This window comes from Chrysemys picta, chromosome 4 (assembly GCF_011386835.1).
Source record: "Chrysemys picta bellii isolate R12L10 chromosome 4, ASM1138683v2, whole genome shotgun sequence".
Taxonomy (NCBI): Eukaryota; Metazoa; Chordata; order Testudines; family Emydidae; genus Chrysemys; species Chrysemys picta.
In genome coordinates, this window is record NC_088794.1 from 33,774,443 (window position 1) to 33,789,273 (window position 14,831).

Below are 14,831 nucleotides of genomic sequence, written 5' to 3' on the forward strand. Positions count from 1 at the left end.
ATAGCCATCATTAAACAGTGTTTGGGATTGTTATACTGAGACCTCAGCGTGCTTAGCACTATGGCAAACATACCATTAAAAATCCTTTTAACTTTTAATTAAAGATAAAGAAAAGAAAAAAATAATTAAAGACTTTGAAATGTAAAGCATTAAATAAGGGTTTGATTTTAAGAACATCCCTTGGTCCCTTTCCCTTTAGCTGGAATGCGATTTTAGAAGGGGAAAAACCCCATGTCTGACAGTCTCTTAGGTGGGATCAAAGACAGTCAGAACTGCCCTTCTGGGTAAAAGAGAAGTTAGTTGAGATGAGCTCACCTGCTGTTCCTATGGAGTATGTGTGGCTTTCTGCATAGTACAAGCAGGAAGAGGTCCTGGCACAGATCCCCTTTGAGCACCAATCTCTCTCCATCTGCTGCAATACCTACATGGGATGGGACTAGGTGAACAGGTGTGCCGCATTTGTGATTAAGAACAATGTGTGCAATAACCACAACCTCTAGCTTTATGAGACACTGATCCATACAGAAGGACAGTGTGATTCCCTACTTAACGGGAAATGCCCGTTTGCCATAATCCTTCCAATCATGACACGGCCTTTAGCACCTCAAAGTATGAAAAATCATAAGAAGGGCCCAAATTCAGCTCGCTACTTCGGCTCATGCTGAGAATAAGGCTGGTGATTTTCACTGGGACCATTCATGTGCTTAAAGCTAGGTGTATACTTAAGTACCTTCCTGACTCAGGGCCCAGAAATGTAATGTATCGGTTACCATGAAAATCTCCTGACGCTCTCCATCATGACTTCTAATTGCATATAATTCTTTAACCCCTCTTGCACATCCACCCAAAGCTGTTGGCTATTGGTTGGATTCAATTGCTGTACATCCCAAAGCCTTGAAAGGGTTGAAAAACCATCTCCCTTGTGAGGCTGAAGCTGCCGTTCACTCCATGGGGTTTGAGCTGGTGCCATTTGGTGCTTGGTCATTTGGCTGATGAATCCTAATTGCTCTTTTCATCCCCTCTCTTCAATTTCCAGGCACCTCAGAGTAAAAGGCCCTTGTTGAAGAACGGGTCAGTGATAGGCAAATATGTGTTGGAGGACAAGCCAGTCAAACGGTTAGACAGGAATCTGTGTCGTGTTAGTCGCATGCCAGTTGTGATCAGCTGAGCCAGCCTGCTGGCCCAGCCGGGGTCCCTAACTGCCCCCTCCCCCCATGTGGGCCAATGATGGGTTAACTGTTGGAGCTTGGTGGGTTGCAGCTTGATGGGAATAGGAGCTGCTAGCCGGTGTTCTTTGTCTACACATGGGGCTTGCACTGGTGCAGCAACATGGGTGGCTGACTACCAGTTGTTGGAATCAAGGCAAATTCCCCATGTAGACAAAGCTACAGAGCTGACCTCCCCTGGATGGTTGTCCCTTTAGTGATGCTACTAAAGTGGTTGAATTACTTAAATCACATGGACTAATTTTAAGAAATAATCTGCAGCTGTGAGGGCCCAATTTTGTCCCTGCAGCTAAAAGAGTCTGCAGTTAACTCCTGGTGTGCACGCTCCTTTAGCCACTAGCCTGTTTACCAGACTTTGCATGCAAACCCCTTTTTTACCCCTGCAGCCTAATGGCCCCATATTTAAGCCCCATTTGAGGTTATAACAAGTAGTACTGCCCCCTGGTAAAATTCTGGCTTACAACATCTGAGCAAATCACCTGCTGGGAATTTGAACAAGCAGGGGCGGGGCTAGGGCTTTCGGTTTTGTGCCAATAGAAAGTTGGCAACCCTACTCTGAAGAGGCCTTTGCCTCTCAACCCCATATTCCAGCCACTCATGCTTGTGTATCTTTAGGGTGTAGAGGGAGGGTCATGCACATTTCTATTCTCCAAGAGCTGGAGTCCACGTGTGAGCTTTCTCCTGATGGGAATTTCATTCGTTCAACTATTCTCCATCACTTCCAGTCTGACCACCCTATAATACAGGGAGGAAAATGAATGCACTTAGCAGGTAATGAATGTTCACAGCCCTAGTGGTATTGGCCACATTTAAGCTTAGGGGAGAGGGAAAAGAGCTGACCCCTGGCCCATCCACTAGTGCCTTGTATTAAATGCTAGCTCGATACAATTGTGAGCATGCTACCCTAGGATTAGGCTGTAAAGTAGCCTGCACCTCTCCCCTGCCCCCACCTCATTTGGATCTGGTCCAGTGTCCATGGAAGCTAAAGGAAATCTTTCCATTGCGTTCAGGGGGCACTGGATCAAGCGCTTAGTTCAGTTTTTCATCTTCCCTTTCCCTTCTTCTAGGTTCTTACAATGGCGAGCCAACCTGGCCATAGAACACTTAATAGCTCTCAGCTCCTCACGCGTGTGCTCCAAGTGCTAATGAGTCCTCTGTACCTAATGAATTATTCCAAAGGTGACTGCTCTCCCTGCTGTCCTATTAACAGCATATATGACAGGTTGCACAGGGCAGCCTGCCCTAAGGCCCTATAATCCTCCCTCTTAGTGGAGCCATGGCTTCAAACACATGCAGTGGATGGCAGTCATGCAGCCATTTCACAGCTACAACAGAGTGGGTGATGACCCACTAGACCTTCCCTAGGAAAAAGCTTTGCTGCAGTTGAGAGCTTACAGTTGGGAACAGCCGGTTCAGAAGAATAACTGTCTGTCCGAGCCCAGATCTTTGATTTCTTACTTCCCCTGAGCCAGTTGTATGTGGTGTTGAAATCCATTTTTTAGAACTGGTTGCAGAACTAACATGGTTGTAAATCATAGCAGTATTGGGTTGGAAAGGACCGTGAGAAGTCACCAAGTCCAGCCCCCTGCACTTGGGGGCGGGAGAGGGGGGTATGCGAGCACTCAGCTGAACTGTGGATGCTAATAATGGACATGTTCTAAGGCACACACGTTTGATGAAATTAGAAATTGAAAAACAGTCATCTTGCAGTGTTTTGTTTTTCCTCACTCCCTCCCACTGTTCCTTTCACCTGTTTCCCCTTCCCTTTGCCTGCAGCAATAGGAAAAAAGGAATGGACAGGGTGGAGGGTGAGAACCAAGAACTGAAAGAAAAAAAACAAAACAACCCACCCTCCCCACCCCCAAAAAAAAACCCAACCCAGCAAAAAGAAATTTTCTATTTAAAAAAAAATCATAAACATTTTCAAATAAACCAAACATCACTATTTTTTGGAAACCTGCCACACAGGATTGGCTACAATTTGTTTTCTTTAAATTCTGCCCCCCCCCCTTTTTTTTTGAGCCACTCTAATTACAACACAGACAGTCGCCATAAGAAGCTGTTTGAAATGGACGCTTGGGCAGCTTGTCTGTACACCTGCTGGTGCCACCATCTCTGAGTTTCCTTCTAGTTTTGTTCCATTAAGAGGTGTTGAACCTATATAATGTGGGTAAGATCCACAGTCTCAGATCCCAATCTTGCAAACACTTAAACATGTGCATAAGTGTTTGCAGAACTGGGTCGTGTGTGCTATGGCCTCTCACCTCCCTCCCCCTCTAGTTTCTTAGTGTGTGTGTCCCAGTCAGTATTCTGTGTGCTCTAACTTGGTCACATTTATCATTTCTGGCCCCCCTCATCCCATCCCATCTCTGGGCACACATGGGTCTTGGCACAGACAGCTGGTTCCTGGGGATCTTCCTCTCACTTTCCTGGAGGACATGACTGTGGAAGAGCCCAACCAGAAGAGCTGTAAATACTTCCTGGCCACCACAACGGCACTGAAGAAGGGGAAAGCAAGCAGAGTGAGCTTTGGAGAGGGCTGCACCTCAAGCTGCAAGCGAGAGCGGCAGCAAATGGCAGGGGCTAGCGGGCACCCAAAGATGGCTTTGAAGGGTGATGTCAACTGGAGGCAAACAGCAGATGAATTGGACAATGATGCCCCATTGTCCCCCAGAGAGCAGCCCATTGGCATGGAAACCATGGTAAGCCTAATCATTTAGGGCTCTTCCTTTTCCCTCACGTGCTACCGGGGGGTGAAGTGAGGTGTGGGAGGGGGGAAGATGGGTGAATCTTGTGGATATTGACCTTACCACCCACCTCCAATCTCCATTGGTCTACACCAGCTGTAGTTCTGGCCCATAAAGCACAACTCAGACCTTGGTTTCTATAAACTCTCTTCTCTTCCCACCCTCTTTTCCCCAAATTCAGGCACCTGAACCAGCCAGCTCTTCCCCAGAACGTCTCTTCAAAGTGGTGTTTGTGGGCAACTCTGGCGTTGGCAAGAGCTCCTTCATCCATCGCTTTTGTTATGACAGGTTATTGGCTGAGATTAATGCAACCATTGGTAAGTGAAAGGGCTCCCCCGTGCTGCCAGGTCACAGCGGTGTGAGCCTCTGGCCTGGGAAATGAGGGACAGAATGACACGTCAAAAAAGGAAGCTTGAAATGATCCCACTGTTGTGTCTCTGATCCATGGCAATGCAGAGTTACCCATAAGAACCATCTCCTTCAGCATTAGCGGAGTGGATAATTTCTCTCTCCTGTATGTTCCGCACAGCACTGAATACATTGTCGACACTGAGAAATAATGGCCAAGATTTTCCAAAAAGGATTAGTGATTCTGGGGTGCCCAACCGGAGACACCTTAAAGATCTTCAGAAGATGGGTTGTTGATCTCTGAGTTATCCAGGGAGCTGTCTGACCTATTTCTGGGGCAAAGAGAGAGTTGGGAAGGATTGGTGTCTTCGCTGTAATGTTATTTCTTTAGACTGCAGGAGCACCTAAAATGAGCTGGGCCCCTCCCCAACACAAAGGAAGACAGAGTCCCTGCCCCTACAATTTTGTTTCACTGAAGTAATTCAGCTGATCCTTTCTGTAGACCTCATTTCCCTGTTTTCCCCTGCCCCATCCTGCAATCACTATGTGCTCTTGCCTCCCCTACAGGTATTGATTACCAGGTGAAGAGTTTAATGGTGGATAACACACAGGTGGCCTTGCAGCTGTGGGACACAGCGGGCCAGGAGAGGTAAATGAAGCATTTGGGTTCCATGCTAGGATTTCATGCTGCCAAACTCGCAGCACGTAACAGTAAGCACTGAGAGTGGCTACTGAGCTTGTGGGCAGGGTGTGGGAGGAGAGAGCAGATCTGTATCAGGTCCCAAGGAATGTGATGTTCATTTTAACCTTACAGGGATTGTTAGCTGGCATCAGAAGGTTCTGCCATCAGTGTCTGTATCACAATTCCATGCAGGAGATCTATAGGATCTGTGGTTCCCAAGCAGGTCGTGGAGGGGATGATTCCGAGTGTCATGGGAAGGGTGTGAATTTCAACACACCTGGAGTACTTGTCCACATATTTAAGGTTGGGGCCAGCCTCATCATTAGCATCGGGATACAAACATCATGCATCATTAGCACCAGGGTACAAACTTGCTCTGGGCCTTAAAGTTCTCCTACCTAAGTTGATGTGCTCCTGAAAAACAACAGGGCAGGTGGCACTCGAAACAGCTCCTGATGCCTCCAGGAATGTTGGGAAATAATTTTATGTAACAATGGCCCTGGCTGGGATTGAATTTAGGACCTCTGGATTTAAAAGCATCAACCTCTACTTCTTAAGATAAAGCATTAGCTCTTTTAGCTTAGAGCCAGTAACACAATGATAAACCTCTTCTGTGGTCTAGCCACTAGAGGGGACAAAGAACCACACTGTGTTAGAGTGAGCTACATTTATTTACCATGTGCTACTCATGTTTAATTATGCGGTGTTTTCAAATCTGAGTTTACCACTTTAAGGGGGCCATTTAATTTCATGGAGTGTGGCGTAAATGCACTGAAATTGTCTCAAACACTGTGCATTTTTTTCTCTAAATATGCTGCGATGTCAGACCTATCTCCTGATGAGGTTGAGTCACAGGGGTGGTGTGACCCGATGCTGGCCACTAACAATGATACAAGTCCCATCTCAGCCAATCAGATTTTGCAATCGAGAAGTGTCATATACTTGGTTATTATAAATAGAGACTGCCCCAAATCAGATACATGTAAAGAAGCAAAATTTCCATTTAAACAAGTTCTTGTAGCCATATTTATGCCAAGGCAGAGGTGTCAGGTGATAGTTGTTTCTAGCCTAGTTGTAACATGCTTTCCCTGAATCACTCGGGGACCCCACTTCAGGAAATCATCCCTCCTCAGGAAAGCACTCGAGCATGTGTGTAAATTCCTTTGAAATCAATGGGACTTTAGCATGTGCTTATAAGTAAGCACGTGGCTTTCCTGCTTTCCTGAATCAGGACCTTGGAATGGTGCAAAAATCTTTCTTAGCTCTGAAAATATCGATGTAACAGCTCCTAACTGGCAGCACCCAGACAATGCTTGGTATCAGCAAGGGGGGGACACTCCTCCACACACGGGAGAGCTTCTTGATGATCTCTTTTGGCCCATAGAAGCAAATAACCACTACATGTGGTGATCGCTCCACTGTCTAGTGAGCTCTGTAGTGTCAAAGGTGTTGCTGGAACTCCAGGGACACACTACTGGCTCTCTCAAATGGAGAGTTTTCCTGATGCCAGCTCTTAGGGTCAACAGCGCCCCCTACAGGCCATAGAAGAGAACATGCTCCAAGGGAAGCAGAGTTATTTAGTTTAGAACAGGGGTCGGCAACCTTTCAGAAGTAGTGTGCCAAGTCTTCATTTATTCACTCTAATTTAAGGTTTTGTGTGCCAGTCATACATTTTAACATTTTTAGAAGGTCTCTTTCTAGAAGTCTATAATATATAATTAAACTATTGTTGTATGTAAAGTTAATAAGGTTTCAAAATGTTTAAGAAGCTTCATTTAAAATTAAATAAAAATGCAGAGCCCCCCGGACCAGTGGCCAGGACCCGGGCAGTGTGAGTGCCACTGAAAATCAGCTCACGTGCCGCCTTCGGCACCTGTGCCAGAGGTTGCCTACCCCTGCTTTAGAAACATCACTTCCTGCTGCATGTTCTTCTAGCCTTTATCCAAGAGAATGGACTTACTTGTCAGCCTGCGTCCTAAAGAGTCCTTCTAATAAAGCACTGATATGTGGAGATCTTGCTATCTCTACTGCGTTTAACTCAGTGAACAATGTGCCTGAACTAGAATGTATGTTCCCCAAAATACATACTTGCCCAAGCCACTGGAATTTCTCCTGGAACTCAAATCTATCTGCCGAGTCATCCATGAGGTGGCTGCCTTGTATGAGACATTTGCAAACTGGGGTGAAATAAGATGAAGGCTTTGTTCCTGGTGTGGCTGCACTGGTGAGAGTCCTCATAAAGACATGGTTTATTCTGGGTCAATGCTGTTTGCTCTGGTGTAGCTAAACCAGTGGCTGAAATCCCAATGTAGAAAAGGTCCAAGTTACAGATCCACCAAAACGTCACTCTGCAGAGATTTCCCTGCCTCCAGCCCCAGATTTCCCCATGACAAATCCTTCATCTTCCTCCTGATCGCATCCAAATGGACTCTCCTCCCTGTCCTCTTCCTCCTAACCCAGGCCTGGTTTTCCTTCCTGCTTTCTAAACACCATGCTTCTGGACAGATGGTAGTTTACTCATTGATTCACTGCTGCCTTGGGTCCCTCCATGGAGATGAAATCTCAAGAGTCCGAGACACCTGCCTTCATCGCCCCTGTTAATGGGAATCACAGCTGGCTCTAGAAAGACTGAGCTTCCTGCAGCTGCCACCAGGCCATGCAAAGATGATCCATGTTAAGAAAGGGATAGTTTGCTTGCTTGTTAATGGCTGAATGGATGCTGGAAGTATCTTCAGTTTCATTTGACTTCAGGTTTCGGAGCATCACCAAGCAGTATTTCCGGAAGGTGGATGGTATCTTTGTGATGTATGACATCACTGATGAGTGCTCCTTTGTGGCTGTGCGGAACTGGATGAGTAGCATCCAGGTAAGAGCGAGACACGTTTGGGCTTGTTTTTGACATGCTGGCATTGCTCAAGATTCTCCTTTTACTGCAATGACCCCGCATGGACCTGCTCTAGAAAGGAGGCCATTTGAAGCAGCCATGTTGTATGCTAGTAAAGGCCTGGAAGGTCCCAAGGTCTGTAGGGTACTCAAACAGTACTAACCATAATAGCAGACATAGGTAGGTAAGCTACTATAGCTAAGATTTAGTTTGGGTGATTGTAGTAGATAGGAATTGGGTAGTATTCTGTTGAATTATTTGGGCCTCCTTGTCTTCTGTTGTAGAAGTCACCAAAACCTAGCAGAGCAACAGTGTATTTATGTAGCTAAGTGTAGCATGTTTGTATATATGTAGTAAACCCGATTATTTGGAACTCAGCTGTTTCCTAATATTCTTACTGTTGTGCATAGAGCAAAGACATGATTATGGTCTGTTTTGATCAAAAACCCTTTGAGGCAGAGACTGTCTCTTACTTTGTGTATGTGCAACACCTAACACAATGAGGACCTGACCTCGATTTAGAGCCTCTATGCATTATTGTAACACTAATAATAAATAAATTATCTTCCAACCCCTTTTCCAGTTTGTTGTAACTTTCACAAACACATTATTTTGGGGTGATGTTATTCTGCAAAAATCTCAGTTGATTTGCAAGAGGTTTTTTTGTGTGTGTGTGTGAAAGTTTGAAAGCAAAATCATTTCAGATATATTTGAGTTGTGAGGAGAGGAAAGGGGTGAATACTTTCCCTATATGTTCTGAGTAGATATTTTGTGTATGGGTGATACAAAGCTGAAGCTGAGAGTGTCAAACTTTGCTTGTTTTGTAGATCATGCTGAGACATAAAAATCAAGCCAAGGTTGAAATAAATCTGTTCAGTTAGTTTTATTAATAATGTCAGCAAGTTTGCACATACCCATTAGAAATAGCTTGGTCATTTTTCCCCAAGGAATTTTAAGGATTCAAGGCCAAGATTTTCAAAAATATCTAGTGATTTCAGGTGCCTTTTTTTTTTTTTTTTTCCCAATCCAACTTGAAACCTGAAAGGGGCCTAATTTTCAGAATGTGCTTCGTACCTGCCCTCCGAAAATCAGGCCACTGTGGGAACCCAAAAATTGAGGCATCTAAAATCTCTAGTCACGTCTGAGAATTTGGCCTATATTTTTCACCTGACTCTAAGCCTGAGCAGTTCAAATGAGGAGTAGAATACTTACGTTTAGAGATGATCCAGGGTCAAATGCTGAAGTTCTTATTCAAGTTGACTTCCAGTGAAGTTATAGGGGGGTTTTACCTAAATAAGGGACTTCAGATGTGACCCCTGAATGACAGCTGCTGCTAAAATGCTATGTGAGGGCTTAAATTTTCTTACCCTGTTTAGCTTGTGGATTTTCAGTTAAGGATGGCTGGTTTCAGCAGGCATCAAGCTGAATGGCTCCAGACCAAGGAAATTCAGGCTCTACAGGAAAAACTGGCAAGACTTTTAAATTCTCATAGGGCAGATTTCTTTCTTTCTTTTAAAAAGTCAGTGAAACTAAATACAACTCCTCCCCTCCCCTCCCCCTCCCCCCCATTAAAATCCCATCTCCTCCCTGACCCACTCACAGAAACCCTGGCATTAAGGCTTGATAAATCAACCACTTGTAATCAGAACATTCCCATAGTTTCACTTCCTTTCCCAGTGTCACTTGAAAAGCTTGCAGAACAGTTCCTAAATAAATGAAATCTCCTGGCGAGCTGGCAGGTCCCATGGGGTTTGCTCCCGCTTTCACGGAAGTCAACGGCAAGGCTCCTATTCGTGTTGACAGGAGCAGGATCCAGCCCCGAGATACTCCTGTCTTCCAGACGGTTCTCACGGGAGCCTTGCTCTGTCTGTCCTGCAGGAAGGGATTGAGGATGGGGCCATGATCTTTCTGCTTGGAAACAAAATGGATGCAGCAGAGAGAGAGACTCTGCACGTGCCCAAGACGGAGGGGGAAAGGCTGGCAAAGGTGCGGCTCTGTATGCTACTCCCCGCTCCAAAGGTTTTGTAGATTTCGCTCTGATCTAGTTTGCTTGCTCACTGCCATATTTAGGAAATGGGAGGGAACTCTCCTATGCTCACAGCTATTGCAGAGTATGGTCCTGCCCCCACTGGAATCAACAGCCAAGCTCCCCTTGACTTCAGTAGTGCAGGGTGAAGTCCTTAAATGATAATTAAGACGACGATTTTTTCACTGAGGTCGTGGAAGTCATGGAATCTGTGACTTCCAGTGACCTCCATGAATTCAGCCCCATCGGCCAGAAGCTGCGGGGGTTCTCAGCTGCCACGGGAGGTGGGGCCGCAGCTCCTGGTCGTCGCCGCGGGCAGCGGGGGTCCTTCAAAGCTCCTGGCTGCCACTGGTGGTGGGGGTACCCCGGAACTCTGAGCCAGGGGACCCTGGAGCTCCGAGCCCGCATAGGCGGTGGGGTCCCCCAGAGCTCGGAGCGGCGCCCACGGCTGTCCAACCTCTGCAGGCGGTGTGGGGACCCCTCAGCTGGGCTCCTCATTTTGTCACAGATATTTTTAATAAAAGTCAGGGACAGGTCATGGGCTTCCATTAATTTTTCTTTATTTCCCGTGATCTGTCCATGACTTTTACTAAAAATATCCGTGACAAAATCTTAGCCTTAATGATATCAAGTGGCCAGCTTGTGATGAACTCAGACTCTGGAAGGACTTAGGGTCTCTTTGTGCTTGGGCTTGGTGCATCCTTAAAGTGAATTTGACCCCTCAGGGTGAGGGTGCAGCCCACTGCATTCCTTTGAAATAGTGGCCATTTAACCAGGAATCTAGCAAGTCTGCCAGTCCAGGCTCCACGCTCTTGGCATACCCTAGTTTTGCCAGGAATGCATTGGTTGATTATGAAATGAGAATTTATTTTCCTGGTTTCAATGCCTAGTGGTCCCTGCCTCCCCTTAGCTGAAAAGACTCCTGCACTGGGCCTTGCTGCATTGAATTGTGTAGTGGAGCATGAGGTGGCTAAAAGACCCAACCCAGTGCTCCCCTGGGCTGCTAGAGCTGTGACACACTCTTGACGCCAGGGCCCCAACCAGACCTCCAGCTGCTGAAAAAGAATGTGCCTATATCACTCGTGGGATGGCACTCTGTGATGCCAGTATGACTGGTGGCATGTGTGCAGCATTCTGTGAAACCCCAGAGGGTTCCAGAGCGGGATGATCTTACATCGTGTATGTGGAGATGAAGGATAATCCTTTGCAAGTGCTGGAGATGAGGAAGGATCGTGTGTGTGACTAGGTGCGGGGAAGGGGGGGTTGACAGTGGCAGAAGTTATCTTCTCACTCTCCTTTCCTGCAGGAATACAAGGCTGTCTTCTATGAGTGCAGCGCTATGACTGGCTATAACATCCGGGAGCCCATGCTGCATATGGCAAGGTGAGTGGAGCGGAACAACATCACCCTGGGACCTTTTTCAGCCATGGGGGAGCTGCTACAATCTCTCTCAGGTACAGGCAAGGAGAAGGGGGGTCATCTGAAATAGAACTTGGTCCCAAATGAGAAGCTGGAGTAGCACATTGTTTTTGGTGACTCAACAGGCTGAGGGGGTCAACATGCCAGGGGAGTGGTTGTTGTCTTCCCCTGTGTGTGGAAAACACCTTGTTTGGACACTGCCACAACCTAAGGAAAGATCAGAGCTTGTCAAAATGTTTGGACCATTTGTGTTTTGTTTGTTTTTGTGGCCAAAAAAGACCTTTTAAAAAAAATCCCCAAATTAAATTTCTGGGTTTTTCTATGAAAACGACAATTTTCATTTTCAGTTTTCAGTTTTTTCTTTCTCCTCCCTTTCTTCTACTTTTTTCATATTTCCTTTTTTAGTGGCCAAATGGGAAAAGGGCAGGGAAACAAAAAATGTCAAATCTGAAAATTTTTCATTTTTAAATTGTTTCAAAAAATCCACAAACATTTTTTGGGGAAACAAAGAAAAAGTATTTCTCTTTGAAACACAAAAGTTTGTAACATCTTTTTTACAAATTTGACCCACTCTAGCAGTTAGTTTATTAAGCTGTGTTTCTAATGTAGTGTAATATTACCACCTATCTCTTATACAGTGCTTTTCATCAGATCTCAAAGTGCTTTACAAAGAATGCAGCATTCCCATTTTACAGATGGGAAAACTGAGGCACATGACTTCCCCAAGGTCACCCAGCAGGCCAGTGGTAGAGCCAGGAATAGATCCCACATCTTTTGAGTCCTACACCAGTGCCCTACCCCTATGACACACTGCCTCAAATAAATTTGTTAGTCTCTAAGATGCCACAAGTACTCCTGTTCTTTTTGCAGATACAGACTAACATGGCTGCTACTCTGAAACCTGCCTCCTCTAGTAGATGCTACGTCCTCCTCTGCATTCATTTGGAATTTCTCACCAATAATGTCTGTCTTTTATGTAGCCCAACTCCAAAAGAAGCCCAGCTCTCACTATTTCCCTTCACTCTTCAACATCTAGTTTATTCTTGCCTGATGGGGACCACAGGGCATGAACAACTTGGCAGGAAGCAGGCAATATCAGGCTGCTGTGTTCTTGAACTGCTAATGTGTTGATCATTCCAGGCTGCTGACAACTCAAGAGGATAAGCAGAGGGAAAGTGCCCTCCACCTGGAAGAGTACCACAAGAGGAAGGGATGCTGCATGTGACGGAGCAAAGAGCATCCCTCAGGAGCATGTGGGGGCTGCACATGGCTGGCTGGCTATCAGCTCCACAGGGACTCAAGGGAGGTGCACGCTTTTCCCAAGAGGGAATATCCAGACGTTAAAACGAAACAAACTTGTTGCAACAGAATAATTCTGATCTACCCCCACCACCTCATACAGCTGCAGCATTCCCCCTCCTTCCCCCCCCCCCCCCGGGACATACTGCTTGAGATGTTGCATTGGCTGCACAGAAATTGGTTCTCCCCTTTGCTTGTTCCTTTTGTGTCTCACCCTCCAATGGGAAACACACACAGGTGAACGGAGGGTGCCTCTAACACTCCGTTTTAAATAAACTAAAGCAGTGTCCAACTGTGTAATAAAGAGATGATTATTTTAAACTTGGAAATCGCACTGGGAGTGTTGGTGTTTCTTAAAGGCAATGTTTGCTTGGCCTTTGGGAGCAGACTGACTAATCAGAGTTACTCAACTATGTAACCTGTACTAGGAGAGCGTGGCTCTTTGTCTCCTTCTAGTGGCTGCTCCACTTAAAAGGTGTCTGAGTCTTCTAGCAATGAGCCTTAAGGGAGGTAGTCCTCTAGTTCAGTGGTTTTCAAACTTTTTTTTTGGTGACCCAGTTGAAGAAAATTGTTGATGCCCGCAACCCAACAGAGCTGGGAATGAGGGGTTCAGGGTGTGAAACAAACAAACTCAAGCCCCTGATTGAGCAAACCTCTGAACTCTGGGGAAATTCAACCTGGGATTTGTAGCTAGTCAGGGACTTTGAGGGTTGGATCTAGCTCCCGTTGATGCCAAGCTGCCCAGCTCCAAAGGGTTAGGACCTGCAACAAATTCAGAGAGCTCGGCAACCCTTTCATGCCTGAGGATATGTTGCAGCTGTCCTGGAAAGAAGCCTATCTGGCCCTTGCTGGGTGCAGCTCCTGAATAGCTCAGGAGGGGATCACCTCCTGATTCCTGAATAGCTCTAGTTGTTATCCCTGTAGAGCACACCTGGCACTAAGGCCCTTGTCCCCTGCTTCAGGTATCAGTGAAGCAGGAGCAGTAAGCAAACAAGTGGCATTTCACTCCACCCCTGGTGGAAAGGGCCCCAGGCTGGTTGCTGCTAGTTCAGCAGCATTGTCTGACCCTCGTGTAGAGAAGTTGCTTGCTGTGTTGCAGTTGTGTCACTACAACCGCTACCGACACATTTTGCTACCATGAACAGTCACTGGCCTGTAAGGATGCTCTTTTTTGCAGCCGTATCATAATGTGCTATCTTCAATGGTAATCCATGGGTAGTGTCACAATTTGCTACTTGTTTCTGACACTACCCCAGCAGGCTTATCAAAGGATCAGGTGCTTGTGTGGTTCCTGTATTTCCAAGTCAGGAATGGTTTCCTGGGAAGGGTTGGATCTCATAGGTGTAGCTCAGTGTCACAGCGGAAGGGATGAAACAACAGGGAACATTTTCAAGAGCGATTAGGCGGTGGCCCCATTTTAAAAAAGAGACTTAGGAGCATAAGCCCCCTTTCCATTCAGTGAGACTTAGGCTCCTAAGTGCCTCAGGTCTGCGCTGCACACTGGTTTTGTATCACAATAACTGCATCGGTTGGGGGGGCAGGAGGGGAGCTCGTTACTAGTATACACAAATCAGTACAACCCCTGGTGTGGTCGCAGTTACGCTGGGATAAAGGTGCTTATACTACTACAGCTGTTCCCCTTCCTTTACAGGACTAAATTCTGCTGGTTTGAAACCTTTATCCTGGTATAACTGCGTCCACACTATGGAGGTGGGTTGTAACACCTTAAGCACTAAAACGGCACAACTTTTGTGTGTGGACAAGGATGAAGTCACTTTTGAAAATGGCTCTTAGGCTCCTAAATCGCTTTTGGAAAATGAACCAAACTCAGCCTGCCCTAGGGTGACCAGTTGTCCCGATTTTATAGGGACAGTCCTGATATTTGGGGCTTTGTCTTATATAGGTGCCAATTACTCCCCACCTCCTGTCCCGATTTTTCACCCTTGCTATCTGGTCACCCTAGCCTGCCCCCAGTGGTACATAAACATAATACATTATGTGCCCTCAAAGATACAGCCTGCACTTGTAATATCTGTCACAATTACATCTTTTAAATGTGATGTATAATAATAAGCCAAATCAGGGCAAGCTGATTTGTAGGGTGGCACACAAGTTTCGAACTCACCCTTTGTTTTTTATGTTTCCATCTGAATTTTACTAGTGCATCCTGCCATGTTTTTAATGTCACGTCAAGGATACC

At 46.1% G+C, this 14,831-nt stretch overlaps 1 protein-coding gene across 6 annotated transcripts in view; it reads left to right on the top strand.

The window, feature by feature from the left end:
* Positions 1-12,960, top strand: part of CRACR2B (calcium release activated channel regulator 2B) — an 87,489-nt gene extending 74,529 nt beyond the window's left edge. For 4 of the 6 annotated variants that reach the window (XM_042862162.2, XM_042862163.2, XM_042862157.2 and 1 more), the window contains exons 12-18: positions 3,622-3,928; positions 4,155-4,290; positions 4,889-4,970; positions 7,755-7,869; positions 9,691-9,873; positions 11,220-11,296; positions 12,313-12,960. In XM_042862162.2, the coding sequence (XP_042718096.2) occupies positions 3,622-3,928; positions 4,155-4,290; positions 4,889-4,970; positions 7,755-7,869; positions 9,691-9,873; positions 11,220-11,296; positions 12,313-12,463 (1,051 nt within the window). In that variant the 3' untranslated portion in view covers positions 12,464-12,960. Of the gene's footprint in view, positions 1-3,621; positions 3,929-4,154; positions 4,291-4,888; positions 4,971-7,754; positions 7,870-9,690; positions 9,874-11,219; positions 11,297-12,312 lie in introns of those variants that run through there. The other 2 variants (XM_065592008.1, XR_010600470.1) reach the window with 2 other exon arrangements.
* The last annotated feature ends 1,871 nt before the right edge of the window (positions 12,961-14,831 follow it).